The sequence below is a fragment of the Cornus florida genome, unplaced genomic scaffold (assembly GCF_030987335.1).
Source record: "Cornus florida cultivar Cherokee Brave unplaced genomic scaffold, ASM3098733v1 CherokeeBrave_3.0.0_Hap2_Chr09, whole genome shotgun sequence".
In the NCBI taxonomy this organism is placed as follows: domain Eukaryota; kingdom Viridiplantae; phylum Streptophyta; class Magnoliopsida; order Cornales; family Cornaceae; genus Cornus; species Cornus florida.
Genome location: NW_026775579.1, coordinates 96032513 through 96049890, shown reverse-complemented (window position 1 = coordinate 96049890; position 17378 = coordinate 96032513). Strand labels below are relative to the sequence as shown.

At 35.6% G+C, this 17378-nt stretch overlaps 3 protein-coding genes across 3 annotated transcripts; 1 reads left to right on the top strand and 2 right to left on the bottom strand.

Annotated features, from left to right (window-relative positions):
* Positions 1–92: 92 nt before the first annotated feature.
* LOC132275420 (uncharacterized) lies at positions 93–5774 on the bottom strand. Its single transcript, XM_059776900.1, has 8 exons — positions 5528–5774; positions 4767–4947; positions 4565–4627; positions 3539–3605; positions 3258–3358; positions 2540–2584; positions 1260–1730; positions 93–546 (listed from the first exon to the last, which is right to left on the bottom strand). Exons 2-8 carry the CDS (start codon positions 4899–4901, stop codon positions 376–378), a joined length of 1053 nt encoding a protein of 350 aa, XP_059632883.1. The 5' UTR covers positions 4902–4947; positions 5528–5774; the 3' UTR covers positions 93–375.
* Positions 5775–6486: 712 nt separating this feature from the next.
* On the bottom strand, positions 6487–12117 carry LOC132275417 (uncharacterized). Its single transcript, XM_059776898.1, has 2 exons — positions 9562–12117; positions 6487–8203 (listed from the first exon to the last, which is right to left on the bottom strand). The coding sequence occupies exon 2, from the start codon at positions 8175–8177 to the stop codon at positions 6657–6659; it is 1521 nt and encodes a 506-aa protein (XP_059632881.1). The 5' UTR covers positions 8178–8203; positions 9562–12117; the 3' UTR covers positions 6487–6656.
* A 283-nt stretch (positions 12118–12400) lies between these two features.
* Positions 12401–16698, top strand: LOC132275416 (calcium-dependent protein kinase 24). Its single transcript, XM_059776897.1, has 8 exons — positions 12401–13127; positions 14065–14188; positions 14290–14433; positions 14585–14737; positions 15272–15387; positions 15521–15688; positions 16054–16287; positions 16443–16698. The coding sequence occupies exons 1-8, from the start codon at positions 12573–12575 to the stop codon at positions 16587–16589; spliced, it is 1641 nt and encodes a 546-aa protein (XP_059632880.1). The 5' UTR covers positions 12401–12572; the 3' UTR covers positions 16590–16698.
* Positions 16699–17378: the final 680 nt, after the last annotated feature.

The window sequence follows — 17378 nt, the reverse complement described above, 5'->3', positions numbered from 1 at the left end:
CCTCTTTAAACTTCAAGAAGAGCATACAGCTTATACCTGACTTCATTAAATGCTGCCAATCCACTACATAATATGCTGAGTAGAGCAAAAAATACACAAAAATAAATTTCAAATCCACTAAATCTTTGCATTTACAGTGTAAGGAAGATTCTGGAGAAATAAAATGAAAAATTTACACAAGGCATGACTTGATTACAAAGGCGAGGAAAAGAAAAGCATGACAACAAAATTTGAAGATCACCCACTTTTCTTTTCAATGGACTCATTATTACAACTAAAAAGTAGTAACGGAACATATTGTACAACTAGCACTATGTTGAACAAATAAAACCTAAATTCGCAAAATATTACTTGGTGTTTCAGTGAGTTTTATGTTCATTTGATAAAGAACTTCCAGATCTCTCTATCAGTCATCTCTTTGACTAAATGGGCTCCAAAAATACCTTCTTCATCCACCAGACTCCTCAGTTGCCTTGCTGCGCAATTGAAGCCAACATAATTCTTTTTTGTGGCCAAAAATAACACTCCATAGGGAGGCCTCAAGCACTGGTGATCAAGGTAAAAAAGAAAGGAAAAACAATCATTAAAATTTTTTTTTATTAAAAAAAAAAAAAAACTCAATAACGATTACTGCAGCTATACAGTCAACTAAAACAAGATAGAAAAGGCATTTTTTTTTTTTTTGGGAACACAGTTAATGGGAATCAAACAGTTTCAAGATTTGATTTTGACTACCTACCAAAAATATCCATAATCTGAAAAAGTATTGCTTGATCTAAAATTCTAAATTAACCTTGATCAGCCAATTAAATCTCTTAATCATCCATCAGGATTACTGGAAGACGGAGGGAGACACACTTCAAAGTTAGAATGATGGGACCTAAAGTATTTACTTGTTCATTGCATTCATGTCACAGTTCAGTCACAAAAATGAGCGCTATGACAAAATTCAACAAATTTTCAATATTCCAACTTCCAAAGAAGCTCGTTAACCAATAACAAAGCTACTTCTATGTATAAGGCAAATATCCACGAGGATATACATTATAGTGTGAGGGAGAAATTATAAGTGATGCCTATTACTGATAAAACAAAAGAAAGTAGACTTTGGTATACACATATACAAAGAAGACCTATAGATGCTTATACACAAGGAAGATGGATAGATAGCATTGATAGAGAGAGAGGCCAAGTTATAGTGAAGAAAGATGGCATGTCACACCAGATTGCAGTGAAGGTGAAGAAAGAAGCCAACTAACCTTCTTTATGAGTGCATAGAGCTTCTTCAAAGAAGTCAGTGAGTATGGGATCTCCGTCATCAAAATAACATCATATCCACCTTCTCCTTGGTCTGTTTCACTTGCCCTCTCCCATGCCCGGCTTCCTGAGAGCTTCCTTGATCTCCTTGAGGATGACTCATGCCCTATTATGCTACCATCTTGACTACTACACCCATCCATGAAATCTTCTTCGGAGAAGCTCAGGCTCATACCTGTTGGCACTTCAAGTCCATCATTCCTCACGACGGAGAGAACTGTGGGGAGTTCTTCCCAGTCCCCAGCATAAAAATGCACCATTGGGGCAAGAGTTTGCCTTGATGGAGTCAGAGGGCTCTCTAGCTGTCGGCTTTGCCGATCACGAGCCTGTTCAAGATTGGCTAGGACATTAGGGATAGTTGTGCATCTTATGGTTTCTGCATTGAGGTCTTGAAAGTGCACCATAGAAGCTCCCTGTAGTACGTTTAACAAAGGAATTATTAATTTATTTTTAGTAAGTGGTTTAACAAATGAATTACACTAAGAGTCACAAATTCTAGTTGTATTGATTCTTCCTTTCTTTATGGACTGACTATGCGTATTGTTAAGTTTTAATTCTACATAAACCCTCTGTTTGTTTGTATAAGAAAGTGTAGTGTTAGTAACTCAATACACTTTAGAAGCCAATGAGATTATTACTTGTATAGAAGTGTTTCTTGTAAAGAAACAGATTTACCACCACGTCTTTCCTAAATATATGACAGAAAACAATTATGTTTAGGCTTTTACCAATCAGTTTAGAAAAATTTCTTTATCAACCAGGTCAACCTACTCTATTTGTGTGGTATGTAAAAAGGATGATATCTGCAATTCAAGTGTTCTAAGCCTCTTTGTAAAAGTTACTTTTGCATTATCAAACCGGAACAAGATAGCAGCAGGGGCCCACCTTTAATAATAAAAAGAAGATGGAATGACTCTTAATAAGAGATGCTAGAGGAAATTTATGAAATAGATGATTCAAAATCATTCGACCTTAATGATTCGACCCATTGGAAACTCGCGGACATAAGTGGTAATCTCTAAAATTCAGTGAAATATATAGGAGTACATACAAGAAAAACCCTTTTTACGTCATTTAGAATCAGGAGAGACCAAACCTCCTACCTATTATAGTAATGACAAAATAGAACCCGACAATTGGGTTTTATTATTGATAGTTCAGAATTGACTTAAAATCAAGCCAAGTTTCAAAGAAGAACAAGCTGAGATGAAAATAAATATACCTTTAGGCAAGCAAAAATCCCTGGAAGCCCATATCCACAACTCAGCTGAAAGAATTACAAAACAAGAAGATTACCCTCAACTTTAAATGAAGGGAGTCATTAACTATGTAAAATTTCATCTTCTATTTCCATAAAAAAATAAGACTTGCAAAGAAACTTCTAACTATGAAAAACATTAGGTAGCTAAGTGATAATGTAAGGGGAAATGGCTCAGTAGCAGATTTAGATAACTTGACAAACCACTCTAGATAAAGACTTGAGCGTCCACAGTGCATTTTTCAACTGCTATTGCCATCAACAAGAAGATGAGCAAGTAAACTTGCAGACAAACCAAGGACCTTGTGGCCCAGTGGTATCTCCTCTACCTCCCAAAGTGGATGTTGAGGGTTCGAGTCCCCAAAGGGGCAAAGTGGGTGTGTGAGTGGTGTGTGTTTCTTGCCAATGAAAAGAACAACTTGCAGACAACTTTTAAACATTGCATAACTGAACTAAATCACCCTAGGCAAGGGTTTGAGTGTCCATGGTGCATTTTCAACTCCTACTCCTAGCGAAAAGAAGATGAGCAAGGAACATTCAACAACTAAAAACCATTAGGTAGTTGAAGCGATAAGTTTAGGACCGTTAGGTAAATGGTTGATTGGCATATCCTGAATCAAGTCATAATTGAACTAAGCCATCATAGCACACATGATTCTCTGCTAGATTTAAACTGATTTACCTCAAGTACCCTTTTGCCTCTGAAGCTCAGTTGTCCATCACGAATTTCATGCTTAAGGACATTCACAAGATCAATTGAGCTGTCCCAAGATTTCAGATATCCTGCAGCAAAACCAGATTCGTTCCAAGAGCACAAAAAATTAATGAAACAACTAGACAACTATTCCAATCTTTGGATTGACTATAACTGTTTAATCAACAATTACATTCATCTATTTCATTGCTGGCAAATTGATTGAAAACCTGTTATTTGAAAAGATTACTGAGAGGTCGTGTACCTACCATCAGGTTTTAAAGATATCATTTCTGAACCAGCAAAGCCAATCATATCAGCAACACTAACTCTTCCCTGCAAGAGGAAGAACTAGAAGTTAATAAGGTTCATTATTTTAGCTATGCTATAGAGAGCACAAAGGGATCCATTTTTGGAGTCCATTTTTAATTCATTTGTGCAGTACAAAATTCATGTTGCAGATCTCTTTTGGTTTATTTTGTTGGATTACTTCATCCCAAATAATGGTTATAGTTTGTTAGTTAAGGTATAAGTATATAAAATCCGCCACTTAGACATCATTAAAAAAAACTGAGTTTCAATTTATTTCAAATGAGGAATACAGATCTGTATTTGTGCTCTGTCGGTTGTTGAAGATGCATGACTTAATGATGGTTTCTTCTTCTTCTTCTTCTTCTTCTCTCTCTCTCTCTCTCTCTCTCTCTCTCTCTCTCTCTCTCTCTCTCTCTCTCTCTCTCTCTCTCCTGGTAAACTAGGCTCTTGGTGCTGCCTTGTAATGAAACCTTTTTCACATAAGATTAAGTTCATAAGTGACTGAGTGACAGCTTTTATTACGGATCAGTTTGACCAAAAGAGATCTGCAACATGAATTTTGTACTGCACAAATGAATTAAAAATGGACTCCAAAAATGAAATATTTGATTATTTAATGGCTCTAAAGGTTGACATATAACAGTGGCATCAAATTCTACCGCATCATCTTTCCTCTAAAGAGAAGAGGTAAAAGAAATGAAAGAATAGCATAGAAGAAGGCTTTCATGGTTCAACGAAGATTTATATACAATAAGGAAATAGAAGTTTAGAAATTTTCTTTCACTGTCTCAGAAGATTTCCTATAGCTTCAAACAATGACTTCATGTCACTATTACTGAACACGGACCAAAAGACCAACCATGTAGTCATTTAGGCCAATTTCCAATCTAATGTAGCTATCAAGCCTCCAAAAAAGATTCTAATGTTACAAACACAATATGCATGCCAAGCAGCAGAAATTAATTGACTATGACTTAAAATACCTTGAACACATTGACTCCTTGCAAGTCTACATTTTCCCCAGCATACTTATAAGGGTGAGCCATCTGCCAATGAAAACGATGAGAGCTTGAATTCTACAACGACATTGTATTCACCAAACAGTTTTACAATAGGGATATTTCTGAGGCACTTCCATGAGCATTTTAAGTGCAAAAGCTGAGTATCATGCACAGAGGAACATACCTTTGATGGGAGAATCTCGACAGCTGGTGTGGGGAGATGCACATCTCTCTCAGAAATTGTGGATATGCTGTGACTTGCTCGGTCCTGGGGTACCAGCCCCGGCAAGCATTGTGCAAGCAGTGATGGTGCACGCATTGTAGCCTGATCCTTGGGGGATATCAAGTTATTGGAATAGATTAACCTATCAACACCAATACTATTAACTAATATTAATATTGAATAATAAATCAACCCAAACTTCAATTACACCCAAAATCAGAACCCAAGTAAATCAAACAATGTAAAAGATGTATAACTATAAAAGAACAAACAAACAAAATCTAAGCTATCCCAACCAATTAATAAATGGATAAATAAAAAAACTTGCCTTGCAACACCACCAAGCCTTCCCCACCCTAGTGTATGTATCTTTTTACAATCAAACATATGTTCACTATTGTGCAGGACAAAAACATAAAACGAGGTCCACAAAATTGAAACAATCCCTCTTACTCCCACCAATTTGAGAACTACTAGAGAATAACAGAAAAACAAAAAAACCCTTATTTCTAATGCAACCAAGAACAAATCCAGTAACATCAAGAATCGAATAAAAGATTCCAAATTCACAAAAACTAGAAAGTTATAGAAAAACAAAACCGAACCACATCTTCAATTACATCCGTGAACAAAACCCAGAAACAAAAATACATAATAACACCATTACACAAATTAATAAGGAATTCGTATGAACCAAAAAAAAGAAAGAAAACAAAGCATACCGCAGAAACAATGGCAGTGATCCAGCAGGATTTAACTGAAACCATAATACAATATAACAAAAACAAAATCCCTTTTATAGGAGACGAAAATCAAAGATCAAAACGTGAACTTTCGGAGAAAAAGAGATCGTGGTCTGAACTGTTTATTTTAAGTCAAAAAGAAAATCAAAAGCGAAACGAGACCCTACTACACAGAGTGTGAGAGAAGTTTCGGCTGAGAGTCGTCAGACCTGCACTGCGACAATGAAGTTCCTAAAATGCCACTAGTTTCTACAGATAATGGGTTTGAGCTGTTCTGTTGGAGTGTGGTTTCGGTAAATCTATTTAAAAGACAAGGGCATTTGTTTTCGGGGATAATAATCCTCGTGTAGTAAAACGGGAGTACACATGAAATGTTGACCACGTAGATGATGATAAAAAGTGGTAGTGAAAATATCTGTCCGCGTTATATGCCTCAAGGTTGCTGTTTGGCTGCAGGAATTTCCGGTCTCTGATCATGAAAACCGGTCTTCGGATTTGCAGGCATGTTTGGTTTATAAGTCTTATGTGAAATTCAAAAAAATAGAAAATTGTTTATAAAAATAATAAAAAATAATTATATAAAAACATGCATTTTTATAATCGAATTTTCAAAAATAATTTTCAGAAAAATGAAAGCATGCATTTTTACAATTTTTTTTATTACGATTGCACCACAATGCATTTTTTCTTTGAAAATTTAAATTTGTGCAATTTTTAAATTTAGGTAGTTTAAGTTTGAGGTTTATCTTGTGAATCACTGAATCATTTGGAGTTTATATATTAATGTTGATAGACTAATATAATTATTTTTTTAAAAAAAATCAGAGATTGTAAAATCCATTGGAATGAATTCTCTGTATTATATTTTCTATTCATTGGCATGGAGGGTTGCAAACATTCTTTTGGGCATAGGAAACCAAAAGAATGTACATTATATATATATATATATAGCTGCAGAAAACTGTGTGAACAGAAAAGAGAGTTGCAACGTTGTACAAATATAAATTTACAACCATGTTAACAAAAAACATCTCTGCAGAAATTTGAACAGTTCTGTGACCATTCTCATCCCTGCATAATAAAAGACAATAATACAAAGCTTGGATTGTCAAAGAGACCTGCCTAGAGAGAAATCATCTTTGTTAAATTCCGACTCTATCCCCTCCTGACCATCGAATTCATCAAGCCCCAACAATTTCTCGATTGGAAGTTGTTCATTCGATGAAAAATCGCCCTCCAAGAAACTCCTGAACTTGTCTGCTGGCTTCTCAATGAGGACATTCTTGTCTGTAGGTTCTGTGATATCTTCTTCCATGTCCAGAGGAACAACCTTCATGGAATTTTTTGTCCATTTACTCAACCTCGAAGGCATGGTGTTGACTCTCCTATAGTCCTTGTTGCCGTTTGTGCAGTTCAACTCTAGTATCTTTGAGGATGTTGATCCTGAGCCGACCACAAGCCTTCGTCTACAGCCTTCCTCTGAATTCCACTTTCTATTGTGCAGTTTTAATCTAAACGATTTGGAAGAGGTCCTCTCAGGAGTTCCAACATTTTGCTTGGTCTTACGAGGTGACATGATCAAGAAATCACATGTCACCTCCGAACCCCAATCAGATTCTCCGTCCATTGGCCAGAAGAGTGGTTCATCACTATCTAGATCTTCAAAACCCACAGAATCTACAACACAATCAGATGATGCAATGGATTGTGATTTTTCATGGTAGATATCAGTGTGTGAAGGATTACTGTAACTAGAGAATTGAACTTCAGAACCCGAACTGCTCTCGAGAGACGCACTAGGAAAATCAGCTTGGAAATGATCCGACTTTGACTCTCTATCTGAAATCCACTCAACATCCTCGTCAAGATTGACTAAAGAGATCCAAAAATCTGTTCTATCAGAATCCCAAATACGAGAAGGAGAATCAAAATTGGTGCTAAACGGAGACGAAGAATCATCACAACTAGAGAAGTATTCAAGGGACTGGCCGCTAGAGGACTCCTTACTCATAACAGAAGAATCAGTTAGGTCATTCCCTATTGAACTCACCAGCCAAGTGACTACCTCTTCTTCATTCAAGTCTTCTTGCAAAGTCCTATCTTCATCAAACGATGTCCTCTCAAGAAGCAAAAATGCCTCTTCTATTGGATTTACTCTTGAACCATCATAGAAAGAAACTGTGCTACCTAAAAATACGCCAGAATTTGCCGATATTGATAGCAAAGAAACTAACCATTCATCAAGTGAAAGGTCTAAAAAAGTGGAGAATCTGTAGTCATCAAAACAAGATGAAGGGGACATACTACCTGAAGATAACCACATGCACTTGTCATCATCAGGCCATATTCCTTCCTTCCCAAACTGCTTTGCAAATTCACCATCTTCTTCATCGTCTTTTCTAGAGTGGGCTAAATTTTGAGCAGCCTTCTTCTTCCTGGCTTTACATAAAGGACCCATCTCACGAATTCGTAATCTGATGGATGCATTTTGACTAGCAGTTGAGTTTGGTGTACAAAGCTTATCTTCCCTAGTATCAGAATAATAATTTTTCTTTTTCTTGTTCACCACGGACGAAGAGGCCGCCACTTTTACAAAATTGCAAGAGCTATCTCTTCCATTGAGTCCCATACTGCCGGATATTTCACTCCCAATCACTGTTACGTTGGTTTAACCGAATAAATGCAAGAAAGAGAAGACAGAAGCAAAAGAACATGAAAGTTTTGGAGATGCCGGATAAATACCGGCAACCTAGCAGAATTCCAAACAGTTATGAACAAAGAATGAGACATGGAAAAGGAATATAAACAACATAAGTATTGGAATAACAGGACATTATTATTGAACATATGACTTGATCATATTATATCAAGAGAATGAAAAAGATATGCCGGATTGAAGACTTCAAGTCAGAAAGAATAAATTAATAGAAAACTGTCAAGACTCAAGAGGACTCGCAATACCAAGTCAGCACTTCAAAGGATGTAACATCAATGTTCAAAGACAGCATGTATCAAGACCAACTACCCAATTAACTAGAAAGTAGAATGTACAAGGAGATAATAAATTGGGTCAACAAGAAGGTTCTAATTGCTAAACAAGAAAAGACCAACCACATGTGCATACGCAAAGTTGAAAACGTCGGTCATCCAATAGAAACATCACCAGATCTGACAAGATGATCGTAGCCACGAAATTTATAATATCAATTCAGAATTTCAGATAGGAAGATATGAATTTGCCAAAATTTCATAATCAAATTGAGGTGGCTAATGCAACCAAACACTACATATCTACATAAAGATTTTGCACATACAAGGTGAAGAAGGTCAACCATACCATGCATCTCCAACTACTTAGGCCAAGAAATTCCAACCAATAACAAAGAATCCACCACAGTCAAAGAAGGGTTAATTGCATGAAACCCCCCGAACTATAAAAAAGTTACATTTCACCCTCTTGTAATAAATTATTAGTGCAAGACACCCTTCCGTCAAGGCAACATTAAGAAATAAATAGTCAAAAATTTGCAACTTTTTGAAAATCTCAATTCATCCTTTTGGATTGATTGCATAAAACTTTCGAAACTATAACAAATTTGCATATTATTCCTGTTCTATGAGCACAATTTAGTAATTTTCAAGGCAAATTTAACGGCAGCCTAGTGACAATTAGGTCATTAGCCTTATTTGCAAACTTCGTAGAAATATGCTCATAAAATCCCTAGTTAGCCACAGTTGTCCATACTTGAATCAACAAATTCTATATATTAACTGTCCCCAAATCCATAAATTATCAATACATCAAACAACAAAGGGCACAACATTGACTATTCAGCAATTCAAACAGGTTCTTAGCTCATTATTTTTGATCTGATATATAGGTATCTCTTCAGCATAAAACTCAAAAATAAAGAACCCGTATTTGTAAATGATGGAAAGGAAACAATAAGAAAACTGAAAATGTATGATTAAGAATGACAGTACAATTCTACAATTGATATGAAGTAGGTTACCTTTTGATTTGCTGGCATTGGATCGAGAGAAGAAACTTCAAGTACTAGCTAGGCAACATTGATTGTGAGATGATCTCAGAAAGAGAGAGAGAAGGATATATATATATATATATATGTTTCCTGTTTCTGACTCAAAACCCTAGAGAGAGAAAGAAGAGAGGGTCATGGAACCAAGCGCCTTATTGCAGAGCACCTTTCTATGCAGAAAAGATACCTGAATGGAATTTCCCGCGCCCTGCCCTCTATAAGTACGTGGCATTTGCTAGTTCGGTAGCATTATTGTTATAAAAGTAGTAATATTATTATTATTATTATAAAGGGCTTGTCCAAGTTATATATATATATAATGATTATTTATTATTTTCATTTATTACTGTACTACTATTATTGCAAATTATTCTCCCTCTGTATACTTAGAAAATCACACTTATTAGTATTATTTTCATTTATTACCTTCTTCAAATTTACTCGTGTGGTCCACCGTCCAGTGTTTACATCTGTATGAGGAAAATAATAAAAGCTCCCACTGTCACTAAACATTGATGTGTCTCATTGAACAGATTCTATATTTATCACTAATTGTTAAGAATTCTGGGTGATTGAAGGCGTGTGAAATGAAAAAACATCCTCAAGTTTAGCATTACTTTATATGATTGATGTCTTTTATCTTATATTGTTATTTTTTTTTTAATCGGTCAATACTCACATACAATTTTGTTTATGTACATTTTTGTTGGACTCGAATCCCACCCTTCTTTTGAAGATGAAAATGTTATACCATTATGGTAGAGGTCATTTGTTCACATCCATCCTCTGTGGTAAAAAGGAAAAGGTGAAGCAGATGAAAATACAGAGGGCACGAAAGGGAGTCAAAATACAGAGACCATCATCAAAACTCTAAAAAAAATATATATATATATTCCTATAAATACAAACAGTAAGGAGACAATTCTTCAGAAAATTCCATATAACTAGATGAACTTCTCTGCACCACAAAGTCTGCATATTGAGATGGAATGGAGAGCAAGGAAGGGCTGAAGACCAAGCAACTAGCTTGACAAAGAAATTCAATAAAGGCTTTAGCTCAATGATAGAAAATCTCCAAAACATCATGGAAGACCATAATAAAAAAGAAGAGGACTTTGAAATTCAATGATTGTTGAAAATGTCAGTAAAATATTTTTAGGAAAATAAAAATTTTAAAATATATGTTTTTCTTGAAAAAGAAAAATATTTTACGCGGAAACAAATCTGTTGCTATCAGTAGGAGGAATATCTCTAAAACCGGTGATCCCTTAATCGAACAGAATTCTCAGAGGATCTGCAGTTTGAAGTAAGTTGAAGTCCACTCCATCCAAGAATCCCAAGATGAATATGACACAAAATAACCACATTTGGCACTGATATGAAGCCAAATTCTGGAGGGAAAATGACAATTGAACACCATGTGATTATGATCTTCTATGCATTGGCCACAAAAAGCACAATACGCAGCTCCTAAGAAACCATGTTTCAGAAATTTGGGTTTGATCAATTCTTTTCAATATTTACAATCAAAACATCACTTTCCTGCTGTAGGAGGGAGTTGTCAAGTATATCTAGAGGTGAAGAATATATATACATATATATATAGATATCATGCATACTGAGAATGTGAGTAAACATACACAAACAGTTTCTTTCAAGTAAAGGCGGTTTTGAGTAGTGAATACCAAGGTAATAAACTAATTAATATGAACTCTTCTTATTAAATCAAAACTAAGATGTTAACAGAAATAAAAAGTAATCAATATTGAGAATGATCTGCTTTTCGATCACACAGCACAAAAAGATAAATAGGTGGTTTCATATATGCATTGCATAGTTTAGTTGATATGTTTAGAATCAACCCCTCCCTGATGCCATTCTCTCTGTGACGACGGAAAACAGCAATCTTGAGGCAACCAAGAAATTCCATTGCTCCATGGAGACTCCAAGAACACCAGGAAAATATAGCAAATCACAACTACTGATATTGCAAAAGATAGGTAGACTTCTTCTGTGAAACTAGGCACCATCATTTTTCTATAGAGAGAGATGATTTGGGGATTGAAGAGGAAAGGGTCTGTGTATATATATATATATATACAAGGAAGAAGCAAATTCAGTGAACTTCAATTGTAAGGGGTGATGGACGTACAGTTAAAAAAGTCAGAGAAAAACAGAGGTATGTATATAAGTAAGGTTGAGTGGTCCTTACCCTTTTAACAAAAAAAAAAAAAAAAAGGTTGAGTGGTCCTACTTCACCAAAATAAAAAGAAGCTGAATGATGGTGACAACAATTCATTGAACCTCCATGCAATTTGGTCAAGTGGGGTTTACTTGTTTAATTATTCCAACCTATGTTCATTGCATGCTATCATTTCACACCTTAGCATGACAACCAAATAAAGGACACTCACATAAACTAAGATCCAACTTGGTTATTTACCCAAAAAAAAAAAAAAAAAAAAATTCCAACTTGGTTTCTTTTGCTTTCACAAGGTTTAATTTCTTCATAAATAAACTTCAATTGGCCTACCCCTTCAATATTGAAATTCAAGTACATAAGTCAAGTGATCAAACACTTTGAAATTATATAAACATGAACCATATAAACATTATCTAGGATTTATTGAAATTTAAATACAAAATTCAAGTACATTAGAGGTCATTATGTAGTGTAACGGTAAAAAATATAACTTTAAGTTATTTTGCCGTCAGCAAATTGCCGTCAAAGATAACGGCGTTCAAAGGGCCTAAAAAAGAGGCGGGAATGTAACAGAAAGCATGTAACTACTTTTCAAACTCTGGAGCTTCTTTTACCAGACACCCTTCCTCAAAATTAGGGCTCCCATCTCTGTCTCTCCGTCTCTATGTTTCTGTTTCTGTCTCATCGTCATATCCTTTTTAGGGTTTGCACAATTCTTCTCTCTCTCCTGGGCCATGGGAGGTTAATTAATGAGAGATAGAAAGAACAATCCATTGATCCCATGGGTACCTGCTTCTCTCTTCAGGCCAAGGGATATCTCTTGAAGAGAACCAAACGCCCCAAACCCTTACCGGAGAAGAGTAACGATTCCTCGGCCTCGGAGACACAGCAGCAGCAGCGATCGGAGAGATCAAAGAGCCGAATCTCTCGTCAGCTAACAATCTTGAAAGAACCCATCTTGAAAGAACCGTCGGGCGATGACGTCTACAAACGGTACGAATTTGGGAAGGAGCTGGGGAGGGGAGAGTTCGGGATCACGTACAAATGTGTGAACACAGAAACAGGGGAAACCCTAGCGTGCAAGAAGATATCGAAGAATCGGCTGAAGACGGAGGTCGATGTGCAGGATGTGAGGAGAGAGGTGGAGATCATGATTCATTTGCCTTCTCACCCTAACATTGTCAAGTACAAGGAGGTCTACGAGGACAGAGATGCTGTTTATCTTTTGATGGAGCTCTGTCAGGGAGGAGAACTCTTCGATCGCATCGTCGACAGAGGCCATTACACCGAGAGAGCTGCTGTCACCATCCTCAAGACCATTGTCCAGGTCGTCCAGGTAATTAATTTCATTTTTTTTCTTTCTTAATTACAATAATGGGTATTCAATTACTCCTATATAATGTACATTCTTATATTTGCTTGTTATTTGAGTAAAAATTATATATATATAATATGGTTTTGTTTATCAAAGTGATGCATACATATATATATATATGTATTGATATATGCATTGGAAAATTTGAGCTATTCAATTTGGATTTTGGAGATAAAATTTCAGAATGTATAAATTGAAGAGACCAGCTTGCAAATATGTATTGTGAAGATATTCTTGGTTGTGGTCTCCCATGTGTGGTTTATATGCAACATCAATCAATTTGTCTTTGAAATATGGAATTTTAAAAGCTAGGGATTTTGTCTCAATTGAGGATCATGTTTACAATTATATGCACAATATATATATATATATGTATGTATGTATGTATGTATGTATTCGAATTGACATAAAATGGTGATGAACAATGCATTCAAGATGCACTAATAAGACAAATTATGTAAAGGATAAAGACTAAATCTGTTATTGTTGGAGTAGCCTATAATTGGTAATGAAGAGCACTTCATATTAATGCATAGGTACCATGTGATAATGAGTTCATTTCAGTCAATCATTCCCACCAAACAAAAGGGAAAAAAAATGGCATTATAGGCTGAAATCAAAGAGACAGACCTCAATTGGCGACTGCACAGAAGAGAACTCAAAATTTAACTTCATATGAAACAAAAGATGTTCCATTTTATGCATTGTTGCTTGCCACAAACTTAAGATGCGTTTACAACAAAAGTTTATTTGTTGTTTTAAAGTCGTTTTCTTACTTTGTTCTAATGTGATCAGGTAAGTGTATGTGATCAAATTTAATGATGTCAACTCTGATTTTTGTTAGCACAATTTCTTTAGTATTTTAATTTTATCCAAATGGGATTTATAAATGTTGCAGATATGCCACAAACATGGAGTAATGCACAGGGACCTTAAACCAGAAAACTTTTTATATGCAAGTGTTAGTGAAAATGCTCCACTGAAGGCAATTGATTTTGGCCTTTCCATGTTTTTTGAGCCTGGTATGCCGTTGAAGTTTCCTTTCGAGTTGCTTCTACGTGAACTATGTACATCCATATTACATGAGCTCTGACTGTGAGTGATCTTCGTAATTTGGTGGTAGGTCAGCGTTTCAGTGAAATTGTAGGAAGCCCATATTACATGGCTCCTGAAGTTCTTAAACGTAACTATGGACCGGAAATAGATATATGGAGTGCAGGTGTTATTCTGTACATTTTACTATGTGGAGTTCCTCCTTTTTGGGCAGGTAATTAAATTACTCTTCTTCAGTTATATGTTTCTTGGATTTCATGGAAAAACTCTCACTGTAGTACTTAAATTGAATGTGATAGTCTTATAGTTTCAAGTCATATACCATTGTGATTTCTTACACGGGGGCTTGGTGGTAACTAGCACAGAAACTGAAGAAGAAATTGCACATAGCATTGTCCGGAGCAAGCTAAAATTTGAGAGGGATCCTTGGCCGAAGGTTTCTGAAGATGCTAAGGAGCTTGTAAAGGGCATGCTCGATCCAAATCCTTACAACCGTATGACAATTGAAGAAGTCCTAGGTATGTATCTTTTTTCCCCCTCGAAAATAGCACATCTTCAGATTTGAAATCTCGACTTTTCACTTTAGGAGATTGAGGAGATACCAATAGATTGTATCATATCAATCGTTTGAGATCACGTAAAAATGCAGTCCAAGAACCACCCTAAAATGTACCATCTACCGGGGGAAAAAAAAATGAAGTCATGTCATCCTAGGAATGCCTTAAAAAACATCTTTTTGTTGTACTGCAACTACATGTAGAGCATTTTGGCAAGGGAAAAAGTTCTAACTTAAACGCGTTGAGTTCTTTCCCAATGGGATGATGCTGCAAATGCTTCTTCTGGTCATGTTTTTTTTTTTTTTTTCAAATTTGATTTAATCAAAGTTTTTTCTCATTCACCGAAGTTCTAGTAACTGACTGAGTGTGATTGTTCACGTTTTCTTCATGAAGTGATCTCGATATGAAGTTAGTACCTCTGTTATATGTACACATACATGAGTAGTGAGCGATATAAATAAGTGTTCTAATAGTTGTATTGTATGTAATTTGAAGAACATAGATGGATACAGAATGCGGATGAAGCCCCAACTGTTCCCTTGGGAGACATTGTCAGAACAAGAATAAAGCAATTCTCCTTGATGAATAAGTTCAAGAAGAAAGTCCTCAGAGTGAGTAGGGGGTTTAAAATTCTGATTTTAATCCTTTGTATGAAAATGTCTTTGCCTGTAGGAGTTTTCGATAATTCTATCATATAGTAAGTAATTGTAGTTTTCTGTTATCTATATATATATATATATATAGGTTGTAGCAGACAACTTGCCAGATGAACAAATAGCTGGAATCAAAAAGATTTTCAATATGATGGACACTGACAAAAATGGGAAACTTACTATTGAAGAACTCAGAGATGGGCTCAAGATGATTGGACAACCTGTCCCTGATACAGATGTGGAGATGTTGATGGAGGCTGTGAGTTTATTCTATTCTATTTAGGCTATTTAATCCAAAACCTCTAACCGAGAAGCCTAGCCGAGGGATTTCTATCTCAAACTTCTCGATTAGAGTTTTAGGCTTGAGAACCAATATCCTACAACTTTTACATTGTTTGTGTTTGCAGGGGTGGATTGGACACTTACCTAGGCTTTAACATTATTAATTAATTAGTACAAAACACTGAAAAACAGAACTTGCATGAGAACACAATCGCTACCGTGTAACATTTTTGAAAAGCTCAACACGTCATAAAAGAAACAAGTTTCACTTTTGCTGATAAATTAATGAATGATCCCTTTTTTTTTTTTTTTTTTTTTTTTTTTTTTTTGTTGGAAATCAAGGCGGATGTTGATGGAAGTGGCACCCTAAGCTGCGAAGAATTTCTAACAATGTCAGTGCACCTTAGAAGGATCAACAATGATGACCAACTGCATCAAGCTTTTCACCACTTCGACAAGAATGCGAATGGGTACATAGAGGTTGAAGAGCTGAGAGAAGCCTTCTTATATGACAACCTTGGTACGGACAATGACCAGATCATAGAGGACATCATATTTGATGCTGACACAGATAAGGTAATCACTCAATCCTAAACTGCAATTTATCTTTATTTCTTTTTCTTTTTTTCCTAGTTCACTGCATTCAATCTTTCACCAACATCATCATCAACACCCATGGTTGAGTAGTTTGATATGTGTGTGTGTGTGTGTGTGTGTATTGATATTTACAGGATGGGCAGATCAGCTTCGAAGAGTTTAAGGCGATGATGAAAAGCGGCATGGATTGGAAGATGGCTTCTCGGCAGTACTCGAGGGCAATGCTACAAGCTCTTAGCCTCAAATTGTTCAAAGACAAATCTTTGGAGTTGAAAGATTAAATGTACATTATAAGGTAATGCAAATATGAGCTTCCTTACAATCTCTCTTCTTCTTGTTGCAAATTAAAACAATCAAATATTCCAAAAAAAAAAAAAGGCAATGACACCCACCCACCCACCCACACACACACACACACACACACACAATATGTGCTTAACTTGTGGGACATACTTGGGAATTGGAGGAGGGAGAGAGGTGCAACCTCATTAAATTAGGTTGATGACTAATTACCTCTCAAGATGATGAGCGGATGAAAATTGTCCAGCTTTTAAGTAGGTAAGTAAGAGTAAGTTTGCCAAAGAGAGAAGCTGGTCTAAACCTAAATTGTCTAACTCTAAGGGAAAAAAACAAACAGGAATTCCATTTTTTGTTTATTTTTATTTTTATTTTTATTGGATTCAAAATGATTATGTTAGTGAAGATGTTTCACTTAATCTCTCTGTATCTTTGTGACATCGTGACATGCTTATAGGTATTACCATGGGTACAGTTCTACGTATCCTGCTTCAGTCCATATCAAAATATTGCCACAAGTTATAAGCATCAAATTCGTCTGCACCCAAGAAATGTCATTAGTCCTATATTGCCTTATATTTATTTAATAAATTTTGTTACATAATTAATATACAGAATCAGAAGATTAATCCTCGACAAAAATGACAATCTAGAATATTTAAAATAAAGATGGTTTAAAGAAAAATTACTAGTGATCAAATTACTTGAATGTAATTACAAATTTAGGATAATGTCCCTCGACGGATTTGAAGACAATGAGGTTACTGTTCCTC